Below are 16,115 nucleotides of genomic sequence, written 5' to 3'. Positions count from 1 at the left end.
CTAAGATCTGTATTCATCTGTGGCTGATTGATCTACCAGTGCAGCCTTTGACATCACTGCTCCCAGCGTTTCCTATTTAGGGAAACTTCAAGTTGCAGACTGTTCCAGGAACACTCAGGTTGTCTATATTAAAAAGAACAGTTTTGCTGCTCAGAGGCTGTTGAGAGAGGGAAATTCAATGGTCTGGCACCAGTCAGTCGTGAGGGAACTGCACTAGTTCCTGTCACTTCTCCACCCTTTCAGTAACATCAAACCTAATTTGGTTTCAACTTACAACCCAGTTATAATTTACAATTACAATTCAGCTTCCAACCCAGCGGTATGAATATTGATTTATCTAACTTCAAGTAACCCTTGCACACGCTCTATTTCCACCCCTCCCCCACCCAAGTCATTGCATTAGGTTCAGTGGTCTTGTTGAGTCTCATTGTCTGTCACTCGATTTCACCTAGCCCACAGCTAACAATGGCCTGTCTCCTTTGTCGTAGTTCCTTTTTAGCATATCTTTCATTCATTTGTTCTATATCTCTCTATATCACCGTCTATGTCTCTCATTTCCCTCTCCCCTGACTCAGTCTGAAGACGGGTCTCGATTCCTTGTCTCCAGAGATACTGTTGGACCCGCTGAGTTACTCCAGCTTTTTGTGTCTATCTTCGTATTCTCTCTCCCAGTTCTAACGTGGTCTTCGACCTTAAACATGACCAGCTGAGTGTTTCTAGCATTTTCCGTTGGAAACAAAAATCACACAAACGAACTGTCCAGGGCTGGGTAGGTAACGCAAGAGGAATTGCCCACAGCTTGGTAACACAATTTACGGAGCAAGGCAGCAAACTAAAAAGCAGGACCGCCAAGGTTGCGATCTTCAAATTCTTCTGGTGTTATTCTCTATTGAGAAGAGGAATGTTCAGATAAATAGTTCAGATGTGTGGGTGAAGAGATGGCACAGCGTTGGGGGAGAGGATTTAACCCTGAAGAAATTAAATGCAGATTGAGCAATAAATGTGAGGGCCTTATCGACAGAAATGGACAATAAACACTGGCACTGCACAAGGTTATAAGTGATAGGGGTAGAATTAGGTCTTTCGGTCCATCAAGTCTACTCCGCCATTCAATCAAGGCTGATCTACCTTTCCCTGTCAACCCCATTCTCCTGCCTTCTCCCCGTAACCCGACACACGTACTAATCAAAAATCCATCTTGCTCTGCCTTAAAAATATCCATTGACGGCCTCCACAGCCATCTGTCGCAAAGAATTCCACAGATTCACCACCCTGTACTCTATACTCATGACTGTGTAGCCGGTCATAGTGCAAACACCATCATCAAGTTCGCCGACGACACAACTGTTGTGGGACGTATCACTGATGGGGACAAGTCAGAGAATAGAAGTGAGATCGACCAATTGACCAAATGGTGCCAGCACAATAACCTGGCTTTCAAAAACCAAGGAACTGATTGTGGACTTCGGAAGGGGTAGGATGGGGTCCCACAGTCCCGTTTATATCAACAGGTCGATGGTGGAAAGGGTCAAGAACTTCAAATTCCTGGGCGTGCATATTTCCGAAGATCTCTCCTGGTCCCAGAACACTGATGCAATCATAAAGAAAGCACATCAGTGCCTCTACTTCCTGAGAAGATTACGGAGAGTCCTTATGTCAAGGAGGACTCTCTCGAACTTCTACATGTGCACAGCAGATAGCATGATGACCAGTTTCATCGTGGCTTGGTACTGCAACCTGAGCGTCCAGGAGTAGAAAAGGCTGCAAAAAGTCATAAACACTGCCCATTCCATCATCGGTTCTGACCTCCCTACCATCGAGGGGATCTATCACAGTCGCTGCCTCAAAACGGTTGCCAGCATCATTAAGGACCCACATCATCCTGGCCACGCACTGCGTGAAAAGTTGCCCTCAGGTTCCAATTAAACCTTTCCTCTCACCTTAAACCTATTCCCTCTAGTCGATTCCCCTTCCTTGGAAAAAAGATTATGCGCATTAACCTTATCTATTGCCTTAATAAATGTAAACACCTCTACAAGATCACCCTCAGTTTCCTGCACTCTAAGGAATAAAGGCCAAGCTTGTCGAATTTCACTCAGTAGTTCAGTCCCTCAAGTCCTGGCAACATCCTAAAACGTTTCTGCACTCTTTCCAGCTTAATGCATCTTCCCAATGGCAGGGTAACCAAGGCTGAACACAATATTCTGTCTGGCCTCACCAACATTTTATACAACTGTACATAACATCCCAGCTTCTATACTCCATTCCCTGACTGATGAAGGCCAGCATCCCAAAAGCCTTCTTCACCAACCTATCTACTTGGAGCCCTAATTCCAGGGAACAGTGCACTTGTATGCTTAGTGCTCTCTGCTCCACAATACATCTGAGGGCCCTACCTGGGAGGTTCTGCTGTGGTTTGACTTCCCAAAAAGCAACACCTGACACCTATCTGAAATAAACTGCAATTGCAAGCCTCAGCCCACCTTCCCAGCTGATCTAGATGTATCTGTAATTCTTGATCAACATTTTCATTGTCCAACTTACTTTAGTGTCATCAGCAAACTTAGTTTGGGACAGAAGAGAATTGCTTTTTTTCCCCACACAAAGCAAGGTAAACCTTTGGAATTTTCTACCTCAGAGGCTTGTGGGGACTCAAGAAGTCTTCAAGCAGAGGTCTAAAGATCTTTGCTTGCCATCAGTGAGTGGGGTCAGTGCAGGAAATTACACGAGGGTAAGTAGGCCAATACACTCACTGAAATACAAAAACCTCAATGGTTCACTCCTGCCTCTATTCATAGCAGGAACACATTGTTACTCATTGAACACAAGCTGTGAAACAGAGACCAAGTCAGTGAACTACTGGGCTGACAAACCAGCCTCACACGTTGAACCACGTAACTGAACTGACCACACAGAAAATGCGCCAAACTTCTCAAGCACCCACCACTGGGTGGGCAGCACGGTGGCGCAGCGGTAGAGTTGCTGCCTTTCAGCGCCAGAGACCCGGGTTCGATCCTGACTATGGGTGCTGTCTGTACAGAGTTTGTACGTTCTCCCCGTGACCTGCGTGCGTTTTCTCTGGTTTCCTCCCACACTCCAAAGACGTACAGTTCTGTGGGCTAATTGGCTCGGTATAATTGTAAATTGTCCCTAGTATGTGTAGCATAATGTTAGTGTGCGGGGATTACTGGTTGGTGCAACTTGGTGGGCCGAGGGGCCGATTTCCATGCTGTATCTCTAAACTAAACTCTGGGGAACATTTGCCCACCTGCTCCAGTGGCTGCCGCCAGGGCCATGGGCCCACCCGATCAAGGGCCTAAAACTCAGGAAATCATTGAAGTGTCAAATCATGGCAATATCTCTGGGTTAACGGTATGTTGTTATTGTGTCAATAGTTCTCCAGCCATTTGTCCCATTGGAACTTACCTTGGGATTTTGGTTTGGAATCGGTTGTTGACCGGGACCCGGCCTCTCTTATCCAGCTCAATTCCCATCTCCTGCAGTCCCAGGTTTTCTGTGAAGGGACGGCGGCCAACACAGACCAGCAACACATCACAAGTCAGCACATCTGCCTTTCCACCAGCCGCAGCCTCAAAACTAGAGAGAGATGTCACACTTTAGATGGAGTTTGTCAATGCAAACAGAAAATAGTGATCCCCGCATGACCCTAAACCCCCCGTCCCACTTGGGAGACCTAAACAGCAACCTCTGGTGACCTTGCCTGCCACCCAAAGTTTCCATGAGGTCACCGGAAGTTTTGGTCACTCTCCCTAACGATCGGAAGTGGTTTCCGTGTGGTCGAGGCTTCGTCTTTTTCATCATGTTTAAAACCGGCCTCGACTAAAAATAGGTTGCCGTTTTAAAAATCGATAATTTTTTAGTCGCAGGTCTAGTCGAAGCCTTCATAGTCGAGAAAGGTTTTCAACATATGCGTGGGAGGTGGTAGGAGGTTGCAGGTCACCTCGACCTTGATTTTTTTTTGGGTGGCGGCCAAGGTCACCAGAGGTTGCTGTTTAGGTCTCCTAAGTGGTTCAGGGGCCTAACCGATGCAATCAACGCGAGTGCTCCTGTCGTACTCACCTAACATCAATCTTCCCATCAGGTCTTTTTGCTGCTGCAGTGACTTTTGTGTTGAGTTTGAACTTGAGACCCTGCTTCTGAAGAATACGTTGAAAATTCTTTGCAATCTCCATGTCGATCCCAATTCCTCCAACATGTCCCAAGAATTCAATGGCCGTCACTTCAGAACCGAGCCGCTGCCACACGGAGCCCTACGGACAAGAGATGACAGCTCTGCAAATTGTTACCAACTCAGCGACAAAACTGGTCCACTTCATGTCCAGTCGTCTAATCTCTGCACCAGCACCTTGGGGACATGTTCTGGGACACCCCAAACGCAAACTCAACTTCTAGACAAGACAATGGAATGCCTGTGCTGAATGGCAGTACATTAAAACCACATTACTGTTCATAGACTTGGAGGCAGAAGGAAATAGGTGAGAAGGAACAGATTGCTAATGAGTGTCCCCAAATTGGCAATGGTGCTCCTGTTCAAATTGTCCATGCTTTCAGGAAGTTATCCCACCACCAGCCACATCTTCCCATCTCCACCCCTTTCTGCTTTCCGCAGAGACCGTTCCCTCCACAACTCCCCAATTAACTCATCCTTTCCCACCCAAACCACCCCCTCCCCAGGTACCTCCGCCTGCAACCGCAGGAGATGTAACTATACCTCCTCCCTCAACTCCATCCAAGGACCCCGATAGTCCTTTCAGGTGAGGCAGAAGTTCACTTGCACCTCCTCCAACCTCATCAACTGTATCTGCTGTTCCAGGTGTGGACCAAGCGCAGGCTTGGCGATCATTCCGCTGAACACTCTGCTCAGTCCGCCTAAACCTACGTGATCTCCCAGTCGCGAAACACTTTAACTCCCCCTCCCATACTGACCTTTCTGTCCTGGTCCTCCTCCACTGTCAGAGTGAGGCCCAATGCAAATTGGAGGAACAGCACCTCATATTTCACTTGGGCAGCTTACACCCCAGCGGTATGAACATTGACTTCTCTAAGTTCAAGTAACCCTTGCTTTCCCTCTCTCTCCATCCCTCCCCCATCCTAGTTCTCTGACCAGTCTGACCGTCTCTGATTAAATTTGATCTTTGTATGCTTCGTTGTCACATTCGCCTCGTTAACAATGATCTGTCCCACATTTTCCTTGAGCTCCGTCCCCTTTGATGCCTCGTTTCCAGACACCCTCTCCCCTGACTCTGTCCGAAGGGTCTCGACATGAAACGTCACCCATTCCTTCTATCCAGAATTGCTGCCTATCCCGCTGAGTTACTCCAGCAAACCTGTTTCCATCTCTGGAGTATTGGAGTATTTTTCACAATTCAGTGGAAGTACAGATGCCCGAGTGAGTGGTAGCGGTAGAGAAATTTAGGAAGCATCTGGATATGCAATTTAATCACCAGGGTATAGACACACTCCAAAGACGTACAGGTTTATAGGTTACTTGGATTCTGTAAAATTATAATTGATCCCTAGGGTGTTGGATATTGCTAGTGTATGGGGATCATTGATTGGCACAGACTCGGTGGGCCAAATAGCCCGTTTGTGTGCTGTATCTCTAAACAAAATTAAGGCTTTACATCAGGTGTTGGCACATAGGATTATTATAGACAGGTACTTGGTGAGCATGAACATGGTGGGTTGAAGGGCCAGGATCAGTGCTTTCTTTTCTATGACTAACTTTTTATGGAAGTAAATAATTTGCAAAAAAAAGATGGTATGTTATAATCTACAATTCATTGCCGAGAAGCATTCAAATTAAGGCAAATGGGTAAAAATGCTGAAGAAAAAACGCAGGGAAGTGGGATTAATCAGCTAGTTTTACCAAATCCTAATTTCACAGGAGTCAATGACCTCCTGCACCATCCCGAGAGCACAACGAGGGAGCAGGCATGGAGGGCCGAGAGAACAGAAGGAGCAGGCATGGAGGGCTGAGAGCACAACGAGGGAGCAGGCATGGAGGGCTGAGAGAACAGAGGGAGCAGGCATGGAGGGCTGAGAGAACAGAGGGAGCAGGCATGGAGGGCCGAGAGCACAACGAGGGAGCAGGCATGGAGGGCTGAGAGAACAGAGGGAGCAGGCATGGAGGGCTGAGAGAACAGAGGGAGCAGGCATGAAGGGCTGAGAGAACAGAGGGAGCAGGCATGGAGGGCCGAGAGCACAACGAGGGAGCAGGCATAGAGGGCCGAGAGCACAACGAGGGAGCAGGCATGGAGGGCCGAGAGAACAGAGGGAGCAGGCATGAAGGGCTGAGAGAACAGGCATGGAGGGCCGAGAGAAGAACGAGAGACCATTGGGACTGCATTGAACATTTTCTAACTTTGTCAGCACCCTGTACATACCAACTCTTTGCTTACGTTGAGTATGAGATGCAAAACAATGAAATTCACCGTGACATGTCACATATGATAATAAAGTTTCATTCATTCATCCCATCATCCCATATCTTGCAGCACCAGATGCTCCTTGGGTCAGGGCCTTTGACATAATTGAAAGAACACTTTTCATCCACATTTTAGTTTCTTACCAATTCAACACCAATGACGCCAGCACCAATAACTATCATCTTTTCAGGAACTTGCTTCAAAGATAAGCCCCCTGTCGAGGATACGATAGTCTCTTCATCAATCTGTGAAAATACCATCAATATGTGGTTAATTTGGAAAACGCTGGAAATACTCAGCAGGTCAGGCCGCATCTGTGGGAAGAGAAACCAAGGGATCAGGGACCCATACACAGAACTGGGCGAGGAGGGGGCAGTTTACTATCCTCATTATAAAGGATAAATGGGGGTGGGGGGGGGGTGGGGGGTGGGATGGAGTCTGTTATTACCGATTGTTTGCTACAACTGAGAATGGGATTACCGAGTAATAGACTATCATTGCACAAGTAGTAGAAACTAAGAACTACAAATGCTGGTTAATACACAAAAGGACAAAATGCTGGACTAACTCTGCAAGTCAGGCAGTATCTTTATAAAACATGGATAGGTGACATTTTGGCTCAAAACTCTTCTTCAGACTCTCGGTCTGCAACTGGGGCTGAAATCCAGACCCGGCTATCATATAACACATATTATATATACCTTGCAGCACCAGAGGCCCGGGTTCGATCCTGACTACGGGTGCTGTATGTACATTTTCCCTATGACCGCGTGGATTTCCTTTGGCTACTCCGGCTTCTTCCCACATTTCAAAGACAGCAGGTTTGAAGGTTAATTGGCTTCTGGGAATTGACCCTAGCGTGTAGGATAGAACTAGTGTATGGGTGATCGCTGGTCGGCGTGGACTCAGTGGGCCAAAGGATACCTGTTTCTACATTGTATCTCTAAACTAAACTAAACTGCATGAGTTAGTGAATTTGACTGAGAGTGTTTGAAGAGGATTGACGAGGACAGGGTGGGAGAACTTGTCTAAATTTACTTTAGCAAGGATTTTAAATAAAGTCTCGTAAGGGAGGCTGGTTTGGAAGATTTGATCACACGGGATCCAGAGCGAGGTAGCTAATTACATACAACATGTGCGTGGTAGATGGAGTTAGAGGGTAGTGTGGACAACTTGCCATTGCGCACTTAACATCAACACAGTAATTGGCTAAAGCAGGTCAAGTATAAAAACAAACTGCTGGAGGAAAGTGGGTCAGGCAGCATTTGTGGGGGGAATGGACAGACAACATTTTGGGTCGGGACTCGGGATTGGAATCAGTCTGAAGATGAGCCCCAATCCGAAACATTGCCTGTTGAATCAGGCTGAAGAAGGGTCTCAACCATTAATGTCACCTGTCCATTACCTCCACACATGCACCCCAACTCAGAGCTCCTCCAACACTTTGTGATTTGCTCAAAATTGCGTAATGTCTTGAGTCTCGAAACCTATGAGTTATTTTGTGTCAATGGATGTACCTGAATCCCAGGGAAAGGAGTGACTTCTGATCCAGTGGCGATGATTATATTCTTGGAGTTGATGACCTGTGTGCTGCCATCATTGCAGAGAGCTGTGATCTGGTTTTTGCCAGTAATCTTACCATAGCCTTGGACATGGGTTACCTTGTGGAGAAAAGATGTAAATATCAGGATTCTTTTATCCAGTCATGTCAAAACTCTTCAAACATAGTCACATTTGGAAAGGTGAGGGAGAGAATGAAACAAAGTAAGATTGCACATTTTATAATCCAAGTGAAACTGTTCGGCATGTCCCCAACAACTAAAGCCAACTTCTACAGATGCGCTGTAGAAAGCATTTTATCCGGATGCATCACAGCATGGCTGCATCCAAGGCTGCAAGAAACTAGAGAATTGTAGACGCAGCCCAGACCATCACACAAACCAACCTCCCTTCCATTGACTTCCTTTAAACCTCACGCTGCCTCGGCAAGGCAGCAACATAATGAAGGACGAGTCGCACCCTGGCCACTCCCTCTTCTCTCCTCTCCCATCGGGCAAAAGGTATAGAAGTGTGAAAACGCACACTTCCAGATTCAGGGACAGTTTCTTCCTAGCTGTTATCGGGCAACTGAACCATCCTACCACAACCAGAGAGCAGTGCTAAACTACTATCTACCTCATCGGGGACCCTCAGACTACATTTGAACGGACTTTACTGGCTTTACCTTGCACTAAATGTTATTCCCTTATCATGTATCTGTACACTATGAATGGCTCTATTGTAATCATATATTGTCTTTCTGCTGACTGTTTAGCACGTGACAATAAACGAAATGTGACAATAGCTCAGCACACGTGACAATAAACAAAACTGTTAGTGGTCAGAATATTAAGCATCTCATTTGGACACGAAGCCTTCTCCCTTTAGTAAGATCCCAGAAAAAAGCAGTGTAAATTGTGGTGACCAAGTGAGACGAAGCAGAGCAAAAACAAGATCAAGTACAATACAGATTAGGGAGTATGTGCAAAATGTCCTGTTTGAGGCATTCTACCATGCATGTTTAACATTTTGAATGTGCAGTGTTGCACAATTTGAGAAATTTCTCCCATTTACAAAATGTGCAATCTTTAAAAATGCCTTTAAAAATATTTTTTTAAATCAATTCTCATTTTGAACGGAATATTTAGAGCAGGGATCTAATGATATGAAGCCAAAGCCAAAGAACATATGTAACGCAATTAATCTATCTTTGAGCCAGTTCCATCACACCCTTTGCGTTCTATATTACCCGACCAGGAGATATAACAGAGTGATCTCTCACCCCAACGGCATCTGCAATGTGTAGGAAGGAACTGCAGATGCTGGTTTACACTGAAGATAGACACAAAATGCTGGAGTAACTCAGCGGGACAGGCAGCATCTCTGGAAAGAAGGAATGGGTGACGTTTTGGGTTGAGACCCTTCTTCGGACCCAAAACACCATCCATTCCTTCTCTTGAGAGATGTTGCCTGTCCTGCTGAGTTACTCCAGCATTTTGTATCTAGCATCTGCAATGGCCCTCATCAATTCAAGGACCTATATCAATATCCAAAACCAACCTTATTTTGTTTAAATAAATGGGCAATTCCACCAGTCAACGACTTCACTGCACTGCTCTTTTGTTCCATCATCTTCTCCAGATTAAGATTCATTCCTGTGACTTTAGAATAACATTTAGTCATTTATTAGAGGAAGATATTTTTCTCACACCTTCAGCGTATTCTTCTAATACTTTGTCACGTAATAAGCGCAGTTGTAATAATATTACAACTGCGCATGCCCAGGTCATGGGTCACTCAGGATAATATTCTCGCCAGCTGAGCCACTGTGTGTGTACACAAACGTGCGTATTCATTTCAATGAGATTTATAAATAAATGTATCCGCCAAATATGTCAGCAGTAGGCCAGTGTACTGCAGGCTGCACAAATCCACAATTGTATCTATTTAAATTATTGACTCAATACAGCACCAGCCTTGAAAACGTGCCAATTATCAAATCCCTGGCATTAGCCTGAGTCACACCCATTCAAATTCGATATTGATTTACACGAATTACAAGTTGTGTGGTCAACCAATTAGAGACACATTCCTATCTAAACTACCTTCCTGGATTGAAGGAAACGAGGAGAATGTACTGTGTGGGGGATGGTTGGAAAGTTTAGATTGGATTCGAACAGGCTGGTTAAACTTTCGAGGTGGGTTGGCTTAAATAAAGATGCTGTTGCTCTGGGGTTGGTTCCAGTCTGTCAGGGCACACAGTTGGGAGCCGGGTCTGGATGACCGGGCAGTGATAATTATGAGAATGTGCAGCCATTTGAACCACAACCAAACTAGAGGCTTCACTCAGTAGTGGGTCACAGCTCCCCAGCTGACCGGACTTGTTCTCAGTCTCTTTGAAGGAGGTGCCGCCCGCCTCAGCGAGTGGGCAAACGTGGAGCCAACCCGTAATATGAATGGAAGCATTTTCTCAGTCAGACTTTGTCGACAGTTGGGGTGGGGGATCTGGGAGACGGAGAGCTGTCGATGCCGCACAGACGGAACAGTTTAATAACGACCCATTACAATCCACCATTCGGCCACTCGGCAACCTGGGCTGATCTGATCTGACAGCCCTCTCGCTAGCTCGCTGTGTGCCCGATCCTAACGCTGAACCTCCACAAAACCTTTGGGCTTCGGGTCACACCTGCACAAAGAGCCTCTGCTAACATGGGCTGGCAAACTGTGCTGGTCAACGTGCACTGGGCCAGATGGCTGGGGGAAACGCACCGCAACAACCGCAAACTTGGAACAGCACAGACCCTCCACTCAATCTACCCAATACTAAAGGGCAGGCATTTCACAGTGTAATGTCTTATATCGGATTGGCGGCTCCTTCACAGGGCCAACCCTGTACTCAGTTTTCCTCAGATTAATCTTTGCCTTAACGGTACATTCACACCACCTGTAGGTAAAGCATCAGCCCACATCACACTGATACAGTCGCCGCTTGCCTCAGATTAAATATTTTTACACATAAATTATAGACGATAGACAACAGACAATAGGAATAAATATAAGAAAATGTTTCAAACACAATTAATATTTTCTTATTCCAGTAGCAAACACGTTAAGGATTATATGAAAATAATAAACTCTTTAACTTTGTGAATATCTCATAATTGCAGATTAATGAAGTGAACTAGAGCTGGGACTGTGTGAGTAGTGTGTGAACAGCAGAACAAGAAAGGAAGCTATTAAGTTGACAGAATTCTAGATGAATTTCTTGGTGGAATAGTTAACAATTTATACACAGTTTATATAGCACTGCGTTCGCTTTTTTAAATCCCGAATGACCTTAGACAAATCCCATGATTCCTTGCATTTATCGAGATACCGAACTTGCTTATTGTAGTAGCGAGCCATTCTATATTTCACTCATTCATTATTATGTTTAAGGGAGGCAAATGTCTGTATCTGCTGTATTGGATAAAGAGAAAAGGATTGAAAACGGTGCAATGGCAAATGGTCAAGAGGATGGCAGAGTGGTGCATCAGGCAAGACATTTGGGTGAATCACTTGAATATAGCAATAGAGATACTTAAAATTATGAAGAATGTGGCCAAGAGGGAAACTGTATATACTGACAAACTGGCAGTGGTCAAGATCCAAGGAATGTGAAATGAAAGTGTTGAGCAAAAGATGCAACAGTATTTTATGCAGCAATTGTAGAGCTAAGAATAGTCTGGTTTATCATGGACACATATCAAGTAAGTACATTGGGAGTATTGAGAGTAATTTTGGGCCCCATATGCAAGGAAGTATGTGCTGGCGCTGGAGAGGGACCAGAGGTTTACGAGAAGGATCCCAGGAAAGAGTGGGTTAACATATGATGAGCGTTTGACGGCACTGGGCCTCTACTTATTGGAGTTTAGAAGGATGATGGGGACAGAATCTCATCAAAAGTTACTGAATAGTGCAAGGCTTGGATAGAGCGGATGTGGACAGGATATTTAGTGGGAAGGTCTAGGGCCAGAGGTAATTGCCTTAGAATTAAAGGACATTCCTTTAGGAAGATGGATGAGGAGGAATTTCTTTAGTCAGAGGGTAGTGAATCTGTGGAATTCATTGCCACAGAAGGCTGTGGAGGCCGTCAATTAATATTTTTGAGGCAGAGATAGATAGATTCTTGATTAGTACGGGTGTCTGAGGTTGTGGGGAGAGGGCAGGAGAATGGGGTTAGGAGGGAAAGATAGATTAGCCATTTTTCAATGGCAGAGTGAACTTGATGGGCCGAATGGCCCAATTCCGCTCCTATCACATGAATTTAAATGTTCAAAGGAGATATAGCGAGAGTACAGGGCTAAAATATTCCTGCAAGAATGAAAACCAGTAATAACATGCATAGTTACAACCCTGGATGTCGAGGGATATCAAGGGTCAGATACAGAGGGAAGCATGTAGTAAGGACAGAGAACAAAAGACAAAAGAGCTCAGTCTAAAAAATGTTGAGAGACACTGAAAAAGGAAAATTAGGAACGCATAGAGGGAGTCATAAAATATCACCGGCAGGATTAAGGATGATATTTTACAAATATATAAAGGTGAAAAAAATAACCAGAGAAAGAATGGAATCCATTCTGGACCAGAAGGCAATTTGCACATGGAGCCAAAAGGAATGCGAGGCCCTAAAATGATGACTTTGATCAGTATTCTAAAATACTGTAGTTGTAGTTGGATGATTCAGCAAATGAGTAGGTGAAACTCTTATACAACTCTCCATTAATAAAGAGGAGAATGTACTTGATCAGTACTGGTGAAAGGAAATATGGGGAGAAGGTAAGAGAATGGCATTAGGGGGGAGATAGATCAGCCATGATTGAATGGTGGAGTAGTATTGATGGGCCGAATGGCCTAATTTTACCGATCATTTATCACTTTATGACCAATGGACCTAAATCTGGACAAATCCCCAGGACCAGATGAGATTTATCCCAGACAGTTATGGAAGACCAGATCAGAGATTTCTGTAAGATTATTAAATCTTCGCTGGTCATAAATGATGTGACAACAGGATGGCAAATGTTGTGGCCCTTTTCAAGAAGGGCAGCAGGGAAAAGCATGGAAACTATTAACCTGCGAGCCTAACATCAGCAGTAGGAAAGTCACCAGAAAACATTCTGAAGGACAGGACTTTACTAACCAGGTACTTAACTTCAGGTAGCCCTTGATTTCCCTCTCTCTCCATCCCCTCCCCCTCCCCAGTTCTCCCACTAGTCCTACTGTTTCAGCCTACACTATTTCATTGTCTCGCCGTCCCGACGTCAGTCTGAAGAAGGGTCTCGACCCGAAAAGTCGCCAATTCCTTCCCTCCATAGATGCTGCCTCACCCGCTGAGTTACTCCAGCATTTTGTGTCTACCTTGGACCTTACTAATGATCATTTAGAAAGACTGGGATTGATCAGTGTTAGCCAGTAGGGCTTTGCCAGGGATAGATCTTGTCTAACCAATCCAACTGAATTTTTTGAGGAAGCAAAAAAGTGTATTGATGAGGACAGTCGCCGATTTTAGCAGGGTCTTTTATAATTGATTGCCTGGGACATGTTCCACAGGGATTGGTACTGGGAGCATTGCTGTTTGTAATATGCAAATATATGATCTTTTGTCCTCCACTTTTTACCTCACAGGCTGCTGCCATCTCCACATCCTCTCGCCCATCTGGCTTTTATCTGCCAATCAACTTCACCTCAACAGACCATATACTAATTCTATCCTACACGAGGGACAATTTACAGAAACCGATTAACCTACAAAGCTGCGTGTCTTTGGAACGTGGGAGGGAACCCAGAGAAAACCCACGTGGCCACAGGGAAAAGGTACAAGTATCACCTGTAGTCAGGATCAAACCCGAGTCTCTGGCACTGTAAGGCAGCAACTCTACTGTTGACCACACAATATTCCAAGTCTATAAATATAAAGCTAAGAGGGCCACAGATGGGGTAGATAGTCTGAACCTTATTCTCAGGATGGAAAACTCAAATACTCGAGGGCAAAGCATTAAGGCAAGAGGGGCAACGTTTACAGGAGATGTGTGGGGCAAGTTCTATATACACAGATGGTGGTGAGTGAGAGAGCCTGGGTTGGTGGTTGAGGCAGATACACAAGTAGCATTTAGGAGGCCTTTGGATAGTTATATGGATATGCAGAGAACGGTGGCATACGGATCATGCACAGGTAGATAAGAGATGATCTTGGCACCATGTTCAACATGGGCATTGTGGGCCGAAGAGCCTATTCTTATGCTCTATGAATGAAAATCTCTGTATATTCAGTCACAAAGTAAAATTGGCTTTCTTGTAAAAATCGGTTTATTCCTTGTTTTCTCCTCATAGAACACGTCAATGAGTGCAGGCAGGTGGGACTAAGGGGAAAAAGTTGTTCGGCACGGACTTGTAGGGCCGAGATGGCCTGTTTCCGTGCTGTAATTGTTATATGGTTATATGGTTAAAAGAGAAACATCTGAGAAAGTTAAATTCCATCTACTCTTTCAATTATTAGTCAAATCTTGTTGTAAAATTTCACACAAAGGAAAGACAGATTGAAGATCTACTTACTTTCAATTCCCCTGCTCGCAAAGTCTTTTCCATAGGCTAGGTGATAGAGATAGGAGTTGTTCAGCAAAGCCTAAGAACAATAACCACCACTCGGATTACAGTTTACAGGAAATGCATTAAACATTAAAACCCTGTGCAAAAGTGTATTGGAACAGAGTAACATTAACATAGAAGTGGAGCAGGGTCCGACCATTACACTTTTCCAGCCTTCACCATTAATATAATCAGAGATGATCACCAGAATTTAATGGTAGACAAAAAATGCTGGAGAAACTCAACGGGTGAGGCAGCATCTGTGGAGAGAATGAATAGGCGACGTTAAGGGTCTCCACACGAAACGTCACCTATTCCTTCTCTCCATAGATGCTGCCTCACCCGCTGAGTTTCTCTAGCATTTTTTGTCTACCTTCGATTTTTCCAGCATCTGCAGTTCTTTCTTAAACACAAGAATTTAATGCATTCTTCCAGTTTTCCACCCCATATCCCTTAAACCCTCAGTCCAATATCGAACTGTTTAAGTCAGAATCATACAGCGTGGAAACAGGCCCGCCGACCTAACTTGCCCTCGCCGACCAACATGCGCCAACTACATTAGTCCCACCAGTCTCGCGCTTGGCCCATAACCCTCTAAACCTGTCCTATACATGTACCTGTGCAAATGTCTCTTACATGTTATGATGGTACCTGCCTCAACTACCACCTCCGGCAGCCCTTTCATAGAAACATAGAAAATAGGTGCAGGAGTAGGCCATCTGCCCCTCGAGTCAGCACTACCATTCAAAATGATCATGACTGATCATCCAAAATCAGTACTCTGTTCTTGCTTTCTCCCCATATTCCATATACCTTCCACCCAGTGTAAAAAATCTAGCCCTTCAGGTTTCTATTAAATGTTTCCTCGCTCACCCTAAACCTATGTCCTTTGGTTCACAATTCCTTTACTTCAGACAAGAGACTCCACATTTACCAATCTATTCCTCTCATGATTTTGCACACCTTGCTGGGAGAAGAAAATGTTTATCTCGGTCTTAAATTGCTTATCCCTTATCCTTAGACCTCCCTGGACTTTCCACCCCTATCCCCGTGTCTAACCTGACCAATATCAAGAGGGTCTACAATCTAATGAAGATGTTCCTACTGGTTCAATTTCTCTTCTCTCAAGCTAACACAAAGGCAAATCAACAGCATCTGCATATCAATACACCGATCTGCATACTATACATGGACCATTACAATATATTAATGTACAGACTAGTATAACAAAGCATCAATATGTGCTACAATCCAAACATACAACAGTGATTAAAAATGATACATGGATTCAAATTGAACGGGTACTCACTTTGGACGGGATACAGCCTACGTTCAAACATGTCCCACCCAAGGTTTCATTCTTTTCCACACAGACGGTCTGAGGGATTTTAAAATGAAGCAACATATTTTACATGGTTTAAAAAGGTCAGCTGGATTATCGCACGCATATAATACGTGCGATAATCCAGAGGGTACGGGGGGGGGGGGGGGGGGGGGAGA

The 16,115-nt window shown here is 44.8% G+C and overlaps 1 protein-coding gene across 1 annotated transcript in view; it reads right to left on the bottom strand.

Annotated features, from left to right (window-relative positions):
• dld (dihydrolipoamide dehydrogenase) overlaps positions 1-16,056 on the bottom strand; it is a 29,450-nt gene extending 13,394 nt beyond the window's left edge. Inside the window, exons 1-7 of the mRNA XM_033039368.1 lie at positions 15,925-16,056; positions 14,583-14,652; positions 9,549-9,649; positions 7,967-8,110; positions 6,593-6,694; positions 4,081-4,271; positions 3,427-3,597 (exon numbers count right to left, since the gene is read on the bottom strand). Of these exons, the coding sequence (XP_032895259.1) occupies positions 3,427-3,597; positions 4,081-4,271; positions 6,593-6,694; positions 7,967-8,110; positions 9,549-9,649; positions 14,583-14,652; positions 15,925-16,020 (875 nt within the window). The 5' untranslated portion in view covers positions 16,021-16,056. The remainder of the gene's footprint in view (positions 1-3,426; positions 3,598-4,080; positions 4,272-6,592; positions 6,695-7,966; positions 8,111-9,548; positions 9,650-14,582; positions 14,653-15,924) is intronic.
• Positions 16,057-16,115: the final 59 nt, after the last annotated feature.

The sequence above is a fragment of the Amblyraja radiata genome, chromosome 21, assembly GCF_010909765.2.
Source record: "Amblyraja radiata isolate CabotCenter1 chromosome 21, sAmbRad1.1.pri, whole genome shotgun sequence".
In the NCBI taxonomy this organism is placed as follows: Eukaryota; Metazoa; Chordata; class Chondrichthyes; order Rajiformes; family Rajidae; genus Amblyraja; species Amblyraja radiata.
This window is presented reverse-complemented; position numbering and strand designations above follow the sequence as displayed.